The sequence below is a fragment of the Solanum lycopersicum genome, chromosome 11 (genome assembly GCF_036512215.1).
Source record: "Solanum lycopersicum chromosome 11, SLM_r2.1".
NCBI classification, from domain to species: domain Eukaryota; kingdom Viridiplantae; phylum Streptophyta; class Magnoliopsida; order Solanales; family Solanaceae; genus Solanum; species Solanum lycopersicum.
In genome coordinates this window covers 2084445-2104286 of record NC_090810.1, presented here as the reverse complement: position 1 = coordinate 2104286, position 19842 = coordinate 2084445, and the positions used below count along the sequence as shown (strand labels likewise).

Genomic DNA, 19842 nt, shown 5'->3' with positions numbered 1-19842 from the left:
CACACTCGTTGAGTTTAAATGATCTTTTGACACACAAAAAACACAAAAAAGAGGAATTTTTGAGGACTTTTATTGCATTGCTCAAAGATGAGAGTACACAACTAAGCTAAGCTACAAGCAAAAGCTTTGAGTTTAAATTTTATCCAAACATAGGGAAAAAAAAAGAGAGTTTAAAATGGCATCCTCATCTCTCAAGGCAAAGAGGGTGCAATACTTGGATCTCGTGGAGTTGTGTCGATTACTTAAACATCAGCACAAGTAAAAAAAAGAAATTGCTCTTTTACTTGGGCAAACCAGTTTCAAGGCAGAGGAGAGCCTGACTTTCGTCAGGTAGCAAAACTGGACCTCTGCCAGGTCTTGTGCAGATGAAGTAGCTTATTTCACCTTTGCATTTCTGAGCCGGAACCTTGTCCTTAATTTCAGGTGGAGGTGGTAATGCTTCAATGTCGTTTAAATCCTTTATCCCAGCATCCTTCAGAATTGACTTATCGCCTATGACATAGCTGGAGAGAAAGGTAAAAGAACATAAGGAGCACTGAAGATGGTTAATGGTTGCATATTGATAGCACAAGGTCCAGAATGCATATCATGGCAGGGTGTGTTTGTATGTAGAATGTTTCCATCAAACAAGTCATTTTGGTGTTTGGTTTCGTTCACAATTATATCTACTCTTAACTTTATAACACTGCTTTAGCAAGCACTTGACACATAATCAATCTTTACTACTAAAAAAATCGTCACAACATTATCAGCGGGTTGATAATAATATTATCCATCTTTAGTAAAAGTTCTAGTTTGGAAAATATTTACCACCCTCAAACCACACACTGGGAAACATTTCCTCAAAACATTTTCTCGAACATGACTTCCCGCATAGTTATACTAGAACTTTGAATCTTTTATATGAAAGATGTACCTGTCTAGATCGGTATCTGAATTTGGAGGGAAGTGGAAAAGAAGCCTCTGAAGCATAAGTGTGGCAGCCTTTCTGTTACGCGCAATTAGAACAGCATTTGGCCCAGCATCGAAGGTGTATGCAACCTGGAAATATTCTAATTAGTAAAAATGGAATATGCATTTATTCACGCTACATTTCAACTACTTTTGAAGTCAAGCTTGCACAATCAGATCATGAGAAGCAAAATGTGAGCTGAGATATTCGTTGGCAACAAGGCTAATTATAGTGTTCAAAAAGGTATAAGTCCGAAGTTGCTTGTTATAGTGTCGAGATACGGTGCAGTTGATGTCATGTCACTAACGTCAAAATTTCAATGTTTGGGTGCATCATGAAGTTGGCAAAATCTTCAGCACAGAAAGGTGCATGAAGTATATGGGAGAGAGGTATGTCATGAAAGAAGCACTCACTGCCCATTACAAATATAAAAGCAGATTTCCCCTGAAGGAGTGATATTATTCTGTTCAAAATAATTTGTGTGACCAATTTAACCTGCAGAACTTTGATATTTCAAAAGATTGAAATCTTGATGACCCGTTTTATTACTTTAGTAAAAGGAAGAACCATATCATGCAATTATCTAATAGGACAATAGCAGGATAACATTTAAACCTGTGGAGTTCCTTCTGCACGGTTCCATTTCTCGACACAGCTAATTACCCTGAAAAGTTAACACACCGTCAAGACTTTCTTGTTTCTCCCACTTTCAGTATAAGAGATCATCAAGTTCAGAACTTATCTATGTTACAACACAACTCAAGATACAGCCTGAAGTTAAGACAACTTGCCTATGAGATGTGTCATTCATGTAGAATATAGGAGGGCTAGTGTCCATGCAGACTGCATGAAATTGATTGCTGTCAGAACAAGTCAGTTGGGCAAAAGTTGGAAAATCGCGATTTTGTATAGCTTCTTCCATCTGAACAATGCGTTTTGGTACTACTTCCTGAAAATACAACGCAAAACGATAAGTCAAAACTTCTGATACAATGTTTACCAATGGAGCAGATATTAAATTAACAGAGCTAACGAAGATAAGCTGAAATTTTCGAGAATATTGATTGAAGATGTGTCAGAACTACAAAATCCTAATGTAGAGAGTACAAAGACAATACCTTTGCTCTGTGGTCTATAAGTGCACTGGTTACAACAGTCTCGCGCATTCCTGAGGTGCTACTTGTTTCCTTCTGCCGTGAGCTAACCTGAAGTACAGCACATAACAAAAGAATTAAACAGAAAAAAAATCAGGAGGCACAAGTTGATAAATTAGTGTCGTAATCAAACTGATAGCATGATCATTTACGCAGGCATCTTATTTAAGAAGATGATGCAAGTAAAGTTTAGAATCCTGTTTAATTATGGAGTTGAAAATAGAAGATACACTCAAATAACTGATCCGGTGATAAACATTTGCGTAATCTACTTGACTAAACTTCATTGATTCATAGTCAAGAACTATGAGTTACTGAAAGTAGCTTAAAGTTACTTTTTTGGGGATCTAGGAAGCAGTAGCAATAGATAACCATTCGAAAAGAGAGAACTAAGATATGCAGAACAAATAAATGAACAGAAATAAATGGCATTGTTAAAGTCAAGAAATTAGTTAGCAAGAAACGAAAGCAGAATACTCTTTTTCTCTTCCAACTTCCCAGCATAGCAGTATGACTCGAAGAAACTTGGATTTCTAGAAAAAGGAGTTCCCCAAGATCTAAAAGTTGAATGAGGGGCTCAGTATAAAAATGAAATAGAAACCAAGTTCTTCTCTACAACCTTATCCCCAGAAAAATGTTCTCCTTTAAGTCTGAAGGACTGCAGTTCCAATGGGATAGATTCAGTTTCTGTTCCACTTATTATTATTATTACCAAAAACCACTGATGCACAAAAGTAATGAAATCACAAGTATCATGTTTGGAGAAAGAACTAGATGGGACAAGTAGAAGAATAACATGAAGACAGATTCTCGAATCTAGATAGGAGAAACAGACATAAACACAGATTCTTTCTTTCTTCTCAATGCCTAACAATCACATGAATAGACAAGCTTTCCAGGAAAGGTGAATAGCAACCACATCTGGATGGGAAGTACATACCACTGCAATGATGATAACAAGCTCATCCCAGTGTTTCTCGTCTGCGAGTGGAACAGCTATACTATCGCTACCATCTTCCTCCTTCACACATCACAACAGGAATTAGACCACGCTGAAAAGATAGAGAGCATATGAGACAAGCTACAACACAAGAATGTCGGAGCTCAACATACCTTTCCCATGACCCACTTGACAAATCCTCCAAACAAGCTTCGACAAGCACTTCCCGAACCTTGCCTGTGTGGGTATAAGTGAAGTGTGTCAGTTTCTTATTTTTCATAGCTATTGAATGAGCAGAAAAGAGAAAGTAAGATCAAGAAGGATCAGTTTGATATGCTATTACCTCGATCTAATTTTAGTCTTCTAGACAAAACATATAGAAAAATAAGACCAGCTAACGAAATATTCACGACTGTTATGAATTTACCTTGCTATGGCAGAAAGTCTCCCATTGTCCTCTTGCACATTCATTAACTTCGCAAGGGAAAAGACTGCATATCGGAGACATAAGTTGTACTCATCTCAAAACTTTCAGAAGGAATGTAATAATGGATAAAATAGAGATTCCCACAAGAAAGAAACATTCACTTGGAGAAAAGCATTTTCAAAATTACTCTGAAGATGAATTCTTAAGAAGGGCTGACATAATACACAGTTCATAAATTTCGTAATGACAGTTTACTATCCTTACAGACAAGGGTCAAAGAAGATAACATATTTAAAAGTTGGCAACATCAATTAGAATCCAACAAAACTGAAAACCAAGAATAAATGCACTAGTTTATCAGCAAGTACATTCTTCAAATGGCCACTCATATAAAAGTTACAGAACATAATTTCCTGAAAAATAAGTTGCAAAAAAATGAAAATAATTATAAAGAAGTTTTGATTTATTTGTGATTTGCATCAAGTGCAACTTGTGGTACTCCAGTTACTTTTCAGGATTCATTCAAGATTCACCGATATCCTTAGATCTTTGATATTAGAATATAAATGAAATAAAAAAAGGAGTGACTTTCAGAATACAAGAAAGAGAACGGTTAATCATACCGAGGCAGGCAAAACCAGCAGCTGAGGAAGCCAGACCAGCAGCAGTTGGAAAATTATTGTAAGAATCAATATGCACATGCAAGTTCTGCCAATCATTTTTACTGATCTTGATACCCTTCTTCTCATCCTCGTAATCATTAGCACGAGCTCGAATTTCTCTTAGACAATTTTGGTATCTGGCTCCATCAAGGGATATTTCCTACACAACGAGCAAAAGCAATGTAAAAATGTCAAGAAAAAGCAACAAAAAACTGCAGCATACAAATCTTTCTCATTGCTTGAAATGGAGGGAAAGGGGAAAACATAATGAGCTCAGCTTTCGAAGACTGCACAAATGTGAATTATACATTTCCTGCACAACTATTTTAACCAATTTCTGTAGCAAAAGCAGAGAAGATAATCAAAGACACGATCCATCATTAAACAAGAAATGCATCCTAAAGAAGAACAAATAAACTAAAAATTACAGAAAGTATTAAGAGTTCATATGATTCATCATCTTCACGTGTACCTCCTTGATTCCACTACATGCAGTCATACACAGCCAAAAGACATAAAACAGTTAATATATTAATATGATCTTGTAGATAACAATTGAAAGCAGAAGCTAGACAAACATTACACTCCTAAAGAACTGAATCTTCCCAATACCTGAGCTTCAGGATGTTTCAAGTTAATCAATCCACATAAATTCTATAAATTTAAATTAAGAAAATGAGAAATTTTTACTCTTCAAGAACTGAGCTGCCAAAATATCTTGTTTTAATAAACAGACCCACATAAAATTACAAGAACAAATAGTCATCAATTGTTTTGCGAAAAAATTAGAATGAGAAATTTTTACTCTTCAAGAACTTAACTTTCTCCACATCTGAACTGTCAATACAGCCTTCTTTCCCATAAATCAACCCACATAAATTACAGAACAAATGCATATCAGCAATTTCAGTAAAATCACACTGATAAAATGAGAAAGTCAAGAACTGAACTTTTCAAAAGGAGTCTTCTTTCACATAATCCACCCACATTTAATTACAAAAAAACAACATATAGTCATCATTCTATTATCAAATACACAAAGAAAATTAGTCCTCCACTTTTCACTCATCAAGAACAGAACTTTCTCAACATCTCAGCTGCCAAACCAGTTCCCTATCACATAAATCAATGGTTAATCTTAGTAGCTTAGATAATTAGCTAAGAACTTTCAAAGTGTTAATGATGATTCGAATCCCCACCTTATAATCCTCACCTACCCCCAACTATTATTTTTTAAAAAGTACACATCAGTAGGGGAACTACGGAATCTTAGTAGCTCAATCGGTTAGCTAAGAACTTTCACCTTATTAGTGAAGCTTCAATTCCCACCTTGTAATCCTCACCTACCCTTTTAAGAATGTACAAAATCATATTGTTGTAGGGAAAATCACAAATCTTAATAGCTCAGTCGATTGACAACCTAAAACTTTTACTTTGTTGGCGAGGTTTCGATTCCCACCTTGTAATCCCCTCCCCCATTTCCCGTTCCCCTACCCCATCACATAAATCAACCAAACAAATTAAACTAAGAATTTTTTTTTTTTTTTAAAAAAAGCTACCTTTTTGTTTAACCACATGCGATCTTGTTGGAAAGAAGGGCTAACAGCAACAGTGGTTGTGGTACAAAGATGAGCAGGATCAAGGGTAACACTAATACTATCATTAATAGCTAGAATAAGATTTTCATCCCTTTTTCCCCAATATTTAATCACTGCTATGTTTGTGGGTGTTTGAGCAGTCACCATAAGAATCCATTTCTTTGATTGTTCTGCTGCCATGGCGAAAAAAAAATTGAGGGCGTTAATTCCCAAGAATCGAATTTGGGGATTTAGATCTACAAAAATGGGAATGTGGGTTGGTGTTAAATTTGTATTTGGTAGAGTTATTTATACTACATGTAAAAAACCATGGCTGCTAATATAGTGAGTGAGGAACAACCTCCATTGTTGAATAAGAAACAAGTTTGTTTATTGTTTATTTCTCGTTGGCAATACACTTACACCTTGTTTGGATGGTCCTATATTTAAATTTATCGTTACGTAATAACAAAAAATCTCATTTTATCTAATATTAATTTGGTGCGATAAAAAAAAGATTTGATAATAAAGTATAATATTATAATTTATCTGAATATTATATTTATTAAAATAAATATTATTATAAATTTAAAAGGATATATGTATTCTCTTTTTTGTTTTGGAGTAAAGAAAGTGACTCAATTGTGGAGTGCCTATAATCATTAGCAAAGTGTCCAACAAAAGTAGGGGAAGAAATGGAATAGTTTCGAATATTTATAATAATAAAAGTAATTAATTTACGATAAATATAGTTATATTTTATTTACGTAAAAAATGGCTAAAATTATAACATAACTATACGATATAACTTGTCAAAACTTTTAGGAAGTATAATATTGACCACACAATGTAACTTAAGATACGAGTTATGTATTGACTATATATTATGATACACTCAAAAAGTTGGATATGGTTTAATTATACATGAAAAGACCAGTGATTATACATGATAAAAATCACCTCTAAACATGCATAAAAATTTAGAGTGTAAAATCATCTCGATATTTTGATTCTCTTAACATATAATTTACTCAAAATGATTCACATTTTTATTACGTCAAATTTATTAATTTTTTTTTTAAAAAAAGGAGGAAGTTTATATTGGTTAAATTAACTAAATTCTTGGAAAAGTTCATAAACTACAACGTTTTATTAATGTTTTGTCATTTTATTAGTCAACCATGCACACTTATAAGTAGCTTTCACTAAGAGCCATTTTCGAGTTAGACACTTATTTTTCATTTGTCTATATTATAAACATTGCAAATTTCTTGTAAATATTATTATATCGTTATCAATTATTATTATGTTGATGCATATGAAAAAATAGTACGTTAAAAATTAAATACGGAAATGAGATGCTTTATTAATATATTATCAGATCAAAATTATGATATCAATATCACAGAATTCAAGTTTCATATCTTATAATTAATCGCATTATTATTTTCTATTTAAAAAAATTATCTTCGAGTTAATACTTATATTAATTTAATAAACAACAATAGTTCGCAGAAGATTGTCGTTATAAAAGTTTATATTATTTTCTAGAAAAAAAATATTCTCTAGAAAGCATGTTAAGTTTTTTTTTGGGTTAGATATCCTTATTAAAGCATACTATTTATTTATTATTATTAAGTTTAAGCCCTGAAAATATTAAAAGTATTTTGCTCTTAAGATAAAAAAAATAAAACTTTGGATACGAAAAAACTATTACTTAAATAAAAAATTAAAATGTATTTTTCTAATTGAATGAGCAAATATGAGTTATTAGTTATAATATTAACAAAAACAAAAATTAAAAAAAAAAAGAGGAAATCTAAAATTTATTTCAATTTTTGTTGCTACACAGTACACATTGGTCTTTGAGCTTTGCTTTTTAATTAATAAAAAATCATCGTTTTATAATTATTTAAATTAGCCAAGATAGAGATTTGGCCTAGGCAGAAACAAAACAAAATACAGAATAATATATAGTCTAAATATTTTTAAAAAAATGTATTTCGTAATTAAAAAATTAAAAATCTTTAAGATCAAAGTGCATTGTATTGGACTTGGGGACTGCTTATATATTTAGGTATTTATAAGTCAAGTAATTTGTAAATATTTTTGTAGCATTTATATAATAAAAATAAAAATAATTTTTTAATACTTTTTTTAAAAACTAAAATAATAAGTTAAAAATCCTAATTTATAAACCAAAAAAATTTATCCAAACGTAGTCTTAAATTGATGGATGGCCGAATGCCATTGCACCAACTTTCTCACATGTGGCAATATATTTGTTAAAATCACACTCTTGATGTCAAATTATGACAGCTATTAACTCCTTTCGATTATTGTATTTTTTTATCGGAAATTTTTTTAATCGAAAAATTATATTGTATATATATAAAATATTTTTTTTAATTTTTATTCTGCAATTGATATATATTTTTCATTTTGGATAACGATCCCTACTAAAAGCAACTCATATGATTTTGGGAATTTTAAATTTTTTGTTTAAAAAAAAGAGAGGAATTCAGAGAAATAACTCTAGCGTGATAAACATTTTCATGGTCTCTTCATTACAACTGAACCATCAATCAATTTTGTCAAGGGTTAACAAATTTATATAAATATATATTATTTAATTTTTTAGTATATGTATAGGATATACAGAAAAGTTATTGGATTCGTTCGAACAGACGAACCCCACATAGCTCCGCATTTGTTGACCATATAATTACATAATCAATCAAATACGTCAAGTAGTTACATCCAAGTACACTAAATTCAATTATTAAGCGGTTTTTCAACTCTTCAAAAATACAAGGAAATGGATTGAAAATCGCTAATGAGTAAAACACGTTTGTGTAATGCGATTTATCAATAAAAAAAAGATATGGTTTACTGAATAATATTTTCCTATTAGTACTATAATATACAAATTGAATTAATATTTTAACTTCCTGTGATGTCAAATATCATTGTATAAAATTAAATAACATGGATGAAATACTAGTTTTTTTTAGAAGATCATAAAAAATTGGGATATATCATTTATTTGAAAAATAAATTTACGCTTTTATATAAATTTTATGCCATTTTCAAAAAAGATGGCAAAACTATTTAGTATGTCAAATGACCTAAAAATAATTACATTCATTATTTATGTATATTATATGGTAAATACAAAAAAAAAATATATGTGTTGATTATTATTTCGATGGATGAATATGTATATCAATTTCTCAAATATTTATATATACAATTAGCAAGTATTTATGTACTGTAGACACTCAGTATTTATTAAAAATTGTTACTATTACAATTATAGTTCAACATATTTAAGCTTCCGTCTGAACGGTCTTCTCCTTCTCCGCCTTCTTCTTATGCCCTTTTCTTAAGGGTAAAAGACGGTAGTATATAGTAATAAATTAATAATATTAATCATTATAAGAGGGTTCATCATCTGCTAGAGCAACTCTCTACATTCATACAATATATCTGAACAATGCGAAATAGAGTACTTGTACTCTCCATTACATTTTGAAATCGAAAATACCCCGTCGTTATTTCAATAGACCACAAATATCCTTGAGAGTTAGCTATCCAATTTTTGTAGTGACGTGGCAAGATACATGGAAATAATCCCTTCACCTATGCATTGCCAACTTGAACTTACTACAAAAGAACTAAACCTTTAACGGCGATAAACATCACCACAAAACCCCCAGTTATTACCAATAAAAAGTATGAGTGATTTTTAGTGACGATTGAGGCTGCGACAACCATTCCGTAGTCGAGTAATAATAAAGGATCAATTGAGCCGTCGAAGGCAGTTCAATTTGTACTTTGTTGAAGTAATCACACTTCTTAATTGACTTTATTTAGCCATTAGGAGTACCACTAATTAGTAGGCCAGAGTTGACTATTTCACAATTTTATTTTATTTGGGAAAATACACAAGTATCTTATCAATTTATGTTCGAAATCTCATAGATATACTTATACTAAATTAATGTCCTATTAACCCCTGAACTTCTTTTATTAATAATTTTCTACCCCTTTTTGACCTACGTGGCACTATTTTGTGGGTTCAACGCTAGTTGACTTTTTTTTTCAAGCTAGTGTCACGTACCGAAGGGATCAAAAATTACTTATAAAATAAATTCAGTGGTAATAACCTTAGTATAGTATAAGTGTGTCTCTGATATTTCGAGCACAGGTTGAGAATGTATTTTTTACATTATCCCTTTTATTTTCATAATTAGTGTATATTTTTCATTTTGCAACTTTACAATTCAAATTTGAAAAGGGAAGTCCCATTTGGGGGTAACAATCCCCACCAAAGGCAACTCATACTTAGATTCGGGATTTTTGATTAAATACCTATATGCATTTTGAGATTTAACTAATTTAATTTGTATCGAAAGACCCATCTCCCTATCAAAAACGACTGACTCATATCTAGAGTTCAAATTCAAGACTTCTGATTATGAATAAAGAAATACTTATTACCCCTTCGTCAAGACTATGCGAGTGATTTCGCAAAATTCCTTGATCTAATCACAACTTTAATGGAGAAAATACGATAATCGAGCAACAAAAAAAATTACAAAATTTAAAAAATAATTAGGAGAGACATACAATAACAATGCTTGCCCTAAAATTTCATTAAAATATATCTGTATTCAGAAAATTCAACACCTTTAATTAAGAAAACAAATTAAAAACCATATCCACTCTTTTCAAAATTGGCATCCTTGTCAAGGATTGTATTGGAATTCATCTTAATAATAGGATAGTACAACTTACAGACTCACAAGACCTTTGAAACACAGATAAATGAAAAACTCCTATCCAATCTACCTAATGAATTCAAAATCCAAAACCTAGTGGCTTACACTTTGGCTTAAATTGGAATGATACAGAGAAAATTAGCACGACCCCGCATGCAAGGATAACATGCATAAATCGAGAAAAAAAAACATCTCAATCCCCTACCGCGACCATGGAAGTGGTAAATCCTGATAGATAAATCAACTCCTCCCTAATCTCCCTCTGAGAGAAAAAGCCAGGTGTTTTGACAGGCAAATGCAATTTTCCACCCAATATGAGACATAATAAATATAATATGGACCACTGTATAGGCTCTGTTCTCTATCTAATCAGAATCAGGCTCAACATCAACAATATCAGGAATTGACTCCATGGACTCATTATCAGATTCATGCATCAACTCTTTACCTCTGTCTAAATTCATCATCAGCGGCGAAGTAAATCCAGCATCGCTAGCTTGTGCCACTTCCTTTCTTGATGCGTTGTCCGTAATATTTTCTGATCCTGGAGATACCACATTACTCTTAGATGGTAGGAGATCTTCAGAATGTTTACTTGTTTTTTGAGATAGTTGTGATTCAACCATGATCTCATCCCTGTCCATGGGGCTTTTCTTAGCAGCAGTAATAGGTGCTACTTGCTGCAATTTACTGCTTTCAGAAACTTTTACTGCAGTAGTATCAAAAGACGGAAGCTTTTCTGATGATGGATATCTTAATGTTTCTGGTGGTTGATTACTTGTATCTGTATCTTTTGCAGGATCAGCTGGCACAGTAACCACATCTTCACCGTTTCGCATCCAATCTGCATAAAGGTCATCATTATAAGAGTCTGGCTCGTCAGGGGCCTTTCTGGATGTGCCAATGTGGAATGTGTTATTTGCTGCACGGTTACTGAGGTTTACATTCCCTGAAAACCACTTATTTCCAACTTCGTAATTGTTGTCAGTGGACTCAAGATCTAACAATGGAAGAGCTCGGGGATGTATAAGCACTTCCAATGCCAAAATAGCATGTGCACAACATTCAGCAACTTTAGTTCCTATTTCTCGAGTCCCTGCCAACACCAAATTAACAATAGGTTATCCATTTAAGCAGATTGCAAAAAATTGGAAGGATGCTAAACTAGGGCAAGGGAAGTACGAGGTGCGAACAGCGAAATCATTCTTAGATGTAAATGTTCTTCAATGCGTTAGTAGCATAATGGGATTTTAAATAGAAAGCAACTCTCTCTCTCTAGCCACTACCTCAATCATTTCGAGAGCAACTGCTAGGACAAACATCTAAAAGTTGCAGTCTCACAGCTATGCAACTGACATTGTTATGACATTAAAATTTCAACAGATCTTCCGCTCTTGCCATGTCTATATATCTACTAGTTTAAATTCCCCTCTCTAGATATTCACTTCTACCTTATCGGAGTAAGTTTTTAGTACATTTAGCATATGACACAGAAGAAGCAGACAAGGAATGGCTCAGGCACACAGTAGCTTGATTAATAGAATAATTTCATGCGCACAATTCTTACTTGCTATTGTCTAAAGAACTTGTTTCAGCCATGCCCGGTATGGCATAGAAGATCTCTAGCTTTTTAAAGAAAAATCTGTCCAATCACCTCAATAAAATTGCATCCTTACCTCTGCGGAAAAGTTCAAGCCCCTGAGATAGGTGGGGTGGACGAGTGCGGCCAGGAGAGAGGAGAGAAGCCAGAAGTGCTCGTAAAGCTGCAATTTGATAGTCTCCCCAAATACTGGTTGGTGACTTAGAAACTAAACTGCCTCTGCCATCCTTGGCCCACCCTCCTTTAGAAGCATTTCTGGTAACATCCAAAAGAAGGTGATCAACATTTACTCGCCAACTTTCGGACCTCCTAGAACCACCCTTGAAATGACAAAGATAAGATACTTGCCATCAAGAACAACTTTTGGAGACAGGTAAAAAGGAGAAAAAGTGGATAATATAGGATACATTTGTGTGGGGGAGGAAGGGAGGAGGAAGTATTACATGGGTCACAAAATATTCCAATTTTTTTATTTACTTATTACATTGTGCACAACCTAAACTTATAAATTAGGCACCATCGCATAGCATCATATAACGAGTATCAAATCTTCATGTACTCACTATATCTTAAAATATTATTTAATTATCCAGAATTATAATTAGTACATGGATTAAGGATAAGGACAAGCAGGCGAGGTAAAAAGAAAAAACAATTCCATAGGCTGTTAGGAATATAATGACAAAAAAAGACCTCAAGCAGTCATAAAACAAAGTTGCAGAGTACTACTTTCACTATCAGCTCATTCACCCACAAACATAAATTGTTATCTCAAGAATTAGGCAACCCTACGCTAAAATCTTCCCCAAGAGAAAGGAAGTGGCACTTTCACAACATAATAACTAGAAAATACTTTACTCTAACCACAAATCTGATTCACATTAATTTTTCAACCTCTAAAGCACCCAGACAACAATGCAGGTGGAGAGCCAAGCTTTAACAAGTATACTTGAAGAACATGCATTAGACATTCTTTACGTGTGCATATTTAGGGAATGCCTATATTCTCTCTAATAACTGTTGAAGCATTTTCATTAAAAAAAATGATTACCAGGCATTAGAAATGTCCTGTCACTCCCCTTTTTGACTGCCCTACTTTCTATTTTGATTTGCCCGAATAAGATGTCAGCTTTCTCTAACATGAAACTTCTTTTTTTTACACTTCCCAATACTTTTTCTTACATGATATTCTACTTCCAAATTAGACCCTGCTTTTATGATATTAAAGAATGAATTGATCAAAAAGTCAATCTTATCTTCTGACTTTGACCCTCATGATATTAAAAATCAACTTGCAACTCTTTGAAAACTATTTTTAATATGATGATTTCATCTCTTAAAAACCACATTTGTTCAAAAGTAGTCCCAAGTGAGAGGAACATTAAGCATACCACAGCAAGAAGGGCTTCCAATGCCTCTAGTGCAGCTATCTTAACAGATAATGAAGCCATGTTTGAGCACACTTCCACTTCAAAAACATCTTTATCACACTGCTCATCAAGAGAACTACTTGTACTTGCATGCTTCCTCTTCTTGTTGGAAGTCTTTGTTGTAGAGTCTGGATATATATTCTGTTGTGCAACAGAAGATGTGCCTCTCTCATCTAAATCCATCAATGAATTGTTAACAATCACATCAGTGAGGTGTGTGGATATCCCTGCAAAATTAAAATTGCTGCAGTCAGTGAGAGACTTATAATCAATCACAACCACTATCAAAATCACCAATCCACTAAATGCACAGCAGCTCGGAGAACTAGTCAGTGGCATTCTTTTTGGGACAGGCTAAAAAAAGAAGGGGTGCCACATAAAATGGGTCAGGGGAAGTATTTACTATCTCAGCTAAATATGCAGAGCTTATGAGCATTTAGTGAAATGCACACAGACAACCCAGCCTCTAAGTTAGGCAGCTGGTTATGAGCATAACAAATGCCAAAAGAAGTACAAACTTGTTGAAAATTTAAAATGCCTACCAACCCCCAGTGACAGCAGCAGGACTTTCATAATTGAATACACCTTTATCCTTAGCTCTGGCAAAGTAGACGTCTCAAAGTAGTTGGTTAGGAGTCGTATGATAGAGCCAACATGAGGGAGCAACTGGCTGCATAAGAGAGAAACAAGCAGTCCAGTCTTAGCACTAGTATCCTTGAATAGATTGTCCAACATGGAAAGGGGAACTATAATAAAATAATCAACCAAATATTGAAAAAAATGTAATGGACTTTGCTTTTGAACTGGTGTTATGGATCCAAGCACGGGGTAAATAGCCAAAAATGTGTTATAAAGTTTGAGAGCATTGTGTCCAAGTATGTACTAGTTCTCTACCATAATTTTTAACCACTACCTTAATCATAATACAAAGTGATATCCTCATATTTTGCCTCAGTTTATTTTTGCAGCTTTAGCTTTATCAACAACAAAAAAAAAAAAGCTCACCTGCCCAAGCCTTTAACAGTTGATGTAAGAAGATCCAATATGTGTGAATGCAAGACTGGGAGTTCTGAACAAAAAAATTCTTGTTTCATTGTAGTCATATAGGCGATGCCTGGTGATGAGGAACCATCAACCATCAGCACTCTTTTGGCAAGAGCTATTAATGGAAGTACATGTATAGCAACCTAGTAAGCAAGAGAAAAAAATTAAGATAATTCCAACTGCTTCTAAACTCACACCACATGTACGGAAATAAATTAATCATGAACCCCCATTTGAATGTGACCACAGATTCTAACCTGAAATGGGTAAGAACTCGTAAGCAATTCACAACAACAAAATATCAGGGTAGAGATTCTGGAGATCTGCAAGTGCTCAGGCCTCATTGTATTGTCTACAGTTCCTCTAGACAAAGATTGGCCACCTAATGGAGGCGGTGGGTCTTTCCCAGGGGGAAGCAGCAATCTCATGGCCTCAGTTCTTATAGTTTCTACAAATATATTTATAAAAGATGAATCTCAGTTGGAGCTCTTGCCATGATTAGTAAGTATAGCAATCAATATCTGAAAATCACCTTTCTCTAGACCCTGGAAGACATCATTCAGCTGAATATTGATTGACAGCATGATCTTCTGCATCATCAATACCCAGCTATCCTCGTCCCCTCTTGATTTTGGTAGCAAAGCCAAACAATAACCAAGCTTCTGAAAACTAAAACCAGATGAGTTCCTCTACTTTTTGCTATCATATTCAAGCTAGAATTCAAATAAACCTTCTGGGTTTTGTCTCACCTTCAACATACTAGGATTGCACTTGCCTGACAAGAGCCTCGAGACAATAGCTTCCTCAACCTGCCAAAATAAACATGTCAACTAATGCATCTACACTGAAATAAACATTATATAATGATTAGGACTCTCCGAAGAACACAAGTAAGAAACAGAAACAACAATCAAAACCTTAAAATAACGGCAAATGAGAGTGAGCCAAGAACCAAATTCATCAATGGGACAATAAAGAAACCAATGTCACAGGAAACTGTTTCAAAAAAGAAACCAATGTCACAGGAAACTGTTTCATTATAGCCTTACTAAAACCCTTCAATATGCTCCCATCAGCATAAATTTAATTTCTCAGGTTTAGAGAAAATAACTTCCAAAGCAGAGTGCTTAAGAAGCTAAGCCTCTGCATACATCATGCTTCCTTTCTATCTTGTTCTCGATGAACAAACTAGACCTTGATGCATCATGAACTTGGATACTAATTAGCAAGCCTTAAGAGTAGTTTGATGTTATATAAAAAAAAATAAAAAATCATGACACTGACAAAGAACTTACACCATCATAATGCCGTTGAATGGAAGATGGGAAAATATCTAAAATACTGCACAACAGAAAAATAGCTTCTTCCTGCACAGGCCGCAAGAGATGTCAAAACTCTAAAACAAAGGCAAGCAACCATTCCACATGCAGTAAGCAAAATTAACTTAATACTTTCAAGAAAGACAGTTCAGCTAGTTTTACTAACCCATGAAGCATCAAATTTATCCTCGTTTAGCTGCTTCAATAATGGTTGAATTAGTTTTGTACTGAGTGCTATACCATCTTTCTTTGCATTTGGCAATCCACTCAACCTGATATTTAGGAAGGGAAAGGGACATATCCTTATGATCAGAAAAATCTTCAAAAGTCAAAAGACCATCCTAAGGGAAAAATGCCCCAAGAGAGAAACACTGAACTTGCTACAAGTTTAAAACTATTAAGAATCTTATCAAAGTTAGTTGCATAAACATTGACCAGTCTGTGTGAATTTTTGATCTTTAGTGTGCACAAATGGAAGTAAAGACTTGCCACTTTACCCATCCTGAACAATTACAAAACAAGGTAATACTGAGGTAGGAACATCTAAAAGATCGGAAATATCTAAGTTTGCTCAGTTCTGTGGCAAACCTTACTTCGTTACACTAGCTTTCAGCCTTTCACTTTATTAGTTAGGATCAAACTGCAGTAGTATTTTTCCGTTCTAAAAGGGGCCAATTGACTGGTGCTCCTTCACTATAAACTATGCACCAAATCTTAATATTTCACTACCTACCACAGCTAATTTTAGGGTTTAAACCCTAGAGCTATATCTGTGGGTAGGTGCAAAAACTACTAATTCCAAATAAATGACATATCATACAGGAGAATGTCTATATGAGTAATTTACATTCAAACACCATTAGGATCAGAAAGGAAATTTAATGTGCAAACCTAAATTAAACAAAACCTCTTTATTTTGAAAGAAAACAATGATTTCACAAGGCATCAACAGTGTAAGCATACACAAGAAGTTCCCATTAACATAATATATTTTTTCTGTCAGAAATAGCTTCCCATTAACGTAACATCAAAACGGTTTTTCCAAATTAAGGGCAAGAAATAACCCTCTCCATGAACCCTAGACTCATTGAGTACAATAAACAACATCAGAAGCAAAAGTTATCAAACAAACCTTGTGAACAAATCTGACAGGGAGGCACAAGTAGCTACCTTCACAAACTGAGAATCTGCAGGGGACTAATCCAAGTACCCACATAAACAAAAAGGAAATGGAAGTTCATTAACTTCTCACATTGATTTAAAGGAAAACTTCCGCAAAGATATAAGAGGTTAGCTGTAGTCAATCAAATGTTTGTTACTCCTCACTGATTAATTAAGAGAACATATAGGATTGATCAACACACCAATTAATAAGACACTTATCATGTTTAGTTAAACAAATGATTGGATCTTTTAATGGTTAGAAATCCCAGTTACTTTACTGCGTGGTCTGATGATATCTACATGGAACCGTCATCTCGATGCATAGTTGATAACAGAAACAACACAATTCATACATCTTCCTGTTTTCCAGATCATAGTTCTACTGTTGAAGACATAATAACATCCAAATGTACTTTTTGCAAGACCAAAATGAAAAGAAGGAACATGTAGCCACAGTGGAAAATGTTTGTTTGCACTTCAACTAAAACAGGAATATGAATTCATTTTATATATGTCATCCAACCAAAAGAAGATTAGACAAAGAACTCTTATCAATAAAAGATCAACTTGATTACCTGAAGATGGACTAAGAGTTTGTTAAACCATGCAGCGTAAGAAGCAATAAAGCGTTCCCTGCTGCATTCTTGACTTGTCACCCCGAGCAAACATATACCCGCCCAGCATTTATCTGGCTGCAACACAAACAATCACAAAAAAGTAACTCCTTAGTCCTTCACTGAAAACATGCAAGTTATCCAATGTAATGAAGTTCATAAACAGCAAAATGCTTCAGGAACCATGTAAAACCATGATAAGGTTTCATTATCCAATCAGTAAATTTATCTAACAAAAGGAACTGACCCTGTTACAAAAGGTGAAATATTGCATATCATCATTATTCAAAAAGGACAAAACTCGGTGCACTAAGCTCCCCTATGCACTGTCCAGGGAAGGGTCGGACCGCAAGGGTCAATTGTACACAGTCTTACTCTTGCATAAATGCAAGAGACTGTTTACACAGCTCGAACCCACATGGCAGCAACTTAACCAGTTACATCAAGTCTCCCCTTCATCATCAGTATTCATTTTTTGCAAATTATAAGCACAAGCATCAAGACAAAGAGTTGTTGCTTCTGGTGCCTTGCAGGTCATCGGTTCAAGATGTGGAATGTATGTTCAATAGCTTACAAGCAACCAAGAACGAGAAGCATATAATGTAGATAGTTAGGCACAAATTCTTTATACATTTTTTAAAAAGCCATACATATAAACACACACTCAAACTTGCAAATAAGCATTAGACACCTCAACTTGGTCTCAAGTGGCAATCAAACACCCCAACCCATCCCCATTGTGTCTAGTGGACGTCAGCTTACACGTCAATTCTGAAGGTGTCTAAAAATGATCATTTTGTAAGTTGGAGTGTTCAACTTATCGTGGATACAAGTTGAGCTGCCTAATATGCATACTCAAAGTTGGACTATTTACTGGAGCAAAATTTAAGCATCTGTTAATATATTATAACTATAAAATAACAGTTTTTATGATTATTCACCGTGTCACTAGAGGCAAGACCGACTACTCGATTGATCCAGGAATCGACGGCTGCTGTCCAGTTTTCAATCAACTTTTCATCAGATTCCGGTGGAGCTGATTCGGACAATAGCTGATGAGTCTTAATGGCAGAAACAACATATGAGAGAACTGATGGATTCCGAAATTGATGCTTCAGGTCAGGAACATACTCTTTGAGCAGAGACCGAAGTAGCCGAGGCTTCAAAGCAACGTCATACATGTTCTCAATTGTATCAGAGGCCGCCATTGAAGAGAAAGAGAAAAAAGAGAACAGCAAAATTTGCAGGTGTAATTTAGGGTTTAAGGATAAACCCTAAAATTTTAACAGGGACAAAAGGAAAGGTTCCCGTTTTATGAAATCGGGTCGGACCATACTATTTTCGCCAATTGTCATTTTTAGACATTTGTTTAGTAAAATGATACTTTTAAGGTAAAATTACAATATATCCTTTAAAAATTTATAATTACAAAAATTCCTCGAAAAAGATACAATAATGTGAGCGCTGATACATTAATGTAATGCGAGATACATTAATCATTAAATAAGATACATTACATTTTATACATGATACACTAATTTGATGAGCGAGATACACTAATCTGATGCGCGAAATACACTAATTTGATGTGCGAGATACATTATGTGATGCGCGAAAATGAGGAATTTTAAAAATTTATAAAACTTATAAGAGATAATGATAATAAGTTAATTAAAAGGTGGGATTTTGCGTAATTAATCCTAGATTTGTCTTTTTAGTTTGATATATATAGAGAGAGAATATACATGAATCATATATATTATAATCCGTTGGCTATTTTTTATTCAAACAATTGATTGAGATGTTATCTTTTTATTCGTAAAATTGAGAATATATAAGAAAAGAATATTAAAGTCGAGCCTAATAGTATTTAAAGCCTAATTTTTAAAGGATTATATATATGTAACTTCTAAAATTAAAACATAAATTATAGTACATTTGTGGCACAATTACACAAGCAATTACATAAATTATAGGTACTTCCATTTTAAGTTTTACTTTTTTTGACTAATTCTTCGACACTCAATAGACTCTTAAACTTGACATTATTGTTAGATTAACTCTTTCAACTTAGATAGCAACTAAATAAATACAGTAACTCTAAAGCGCGATTTCTAAAATCTGACAACCCTATTAGCATTCGCATTCTCAGTTTTAATATCTTAGTCACCAAAA

At 33.8% G+C, this 19842-nt stretch overlaps 2 protein-coding genes and 1 non-coding gene across 3 annotated transcripts; 1 reads left to right on the top strand and 2 right to left on the bottom strand.

The window, feature by feature from the left end:
* Positions 1 to 63: 63 nt before the first annotated feature.
* MDC (mevalonate disphosphate decarboxylase 2) lies at positions 64 to 6135 on the bottom strand. The gene is made up of 10 exons (NM_001247886.2): positions 5695 to 6135; positions 4097 to 4295; positions 3474 to 3537; positions 3220 to 3283; positions 3047 to 3127; positions 2071 to 2157; positions 1744 to 1901; positions 1568 to 1616; positions 917 to 1041; positions 64 to 503 (listed from the first exon to the last, which is right to left on the bottom strand). Exons 1-10 carry the CDS (start codon positions 5911 to 5913, stop codon positions 281 to 283), a joined length of 1269 nt encoding a protein of 422 aa, NP_001234815.1. The 5' UTR covers positions 5914 to 6135; the 3' UTR covers positions 64 to 280.
* Positions 6136 to 10442: 4307 nt separating this feature from the next.
* Positions 10443 to 19834, bottom strand: LOC101268822 (uncharacterized). Its single transcript, XM_004249921.5, has 13 exons — positions 18609 to 19834; positions 17629 to 17745; positions 17022 to 17086; positions 16056 to 16161; positions 15866 to 15937; positions 15320 to 15379; positions 15103 to 15232; positions 14828 to 15018; positions 14532 to 14713; positions 14069 to 14196; positions 13488 to 13753; positions 12173 to 12416; positions 10443 to 11592 (listed from the first exon to the last, which is right to left on the bottom strand). The coding sequence occupies exons 1-13, from the start codon at positions 18873 to 18875 to the stop codon at positions 10862 to 10864; spliced, it is 2559 nt and encodes an 852-aa protein (XP_004249969.1). The 5' UTR covers positions 18876 to 19834; the 3' UTR covers positions 10443 to 10861.
* On the top strand, positions 10593 to 10693 carry LOC112939950 (U6 spliceosomal RNA). Its single transcript, XR_003244478.1, has one exon. It is a non-coding gene; the product is annotated as a U6 spliceosomal RNA (small nuclear RNA).
* Positions 19835 to 19842: the final 8 nt, after the last annotated feature.

Excerpts from the sequence above, each read along its gene's own strand:
- MDC (NM_001247886.2), bottom strand. The coding sequence starts at position 5,913 with ATGGCAGCAGAACAATCAAAGAAATGGATTCTTATGGTGACTGCTCAA. Across the intron at positions 3,284-3,473 it reads AGACTTTCTGCCATAGCAAG|GCAAGGTTCGGGAAGTGCTT; the intron begins GTAAATTCATAA and ends ATACCCACACAG. Across the intron at positions 504-916 it reads TCAGATACCGATCTAGACAG|CTATGTCATAGGCGATAAGT; the intron begins GTACATCTTTCA and ends CTTTCTCTCCAG.
- LOC101268822 (XM_004249921.5), bottom strand. The coding sequence starts at position 18,875 with ATGGCGGCCTCTGATACAATTGAGAACATGTATGACGTTGCTTTGAAG. Across the intron at positions 14,197-14,531 it reads ACTGTTAAAGGCTTGGGCAG|CCAGTTGCTCCCTCATGTTG; the intron begins GTGAGCTTTTTT and ends TCTCTTATGCAG. Across the intron at positions 13,754-14,068 it reads GCTGCTGTCACTGGGGGTTG|GGATATCCACACACCTCACT; the intron begins GTAGGCATTTTA and ends TTAATTTTGCAG.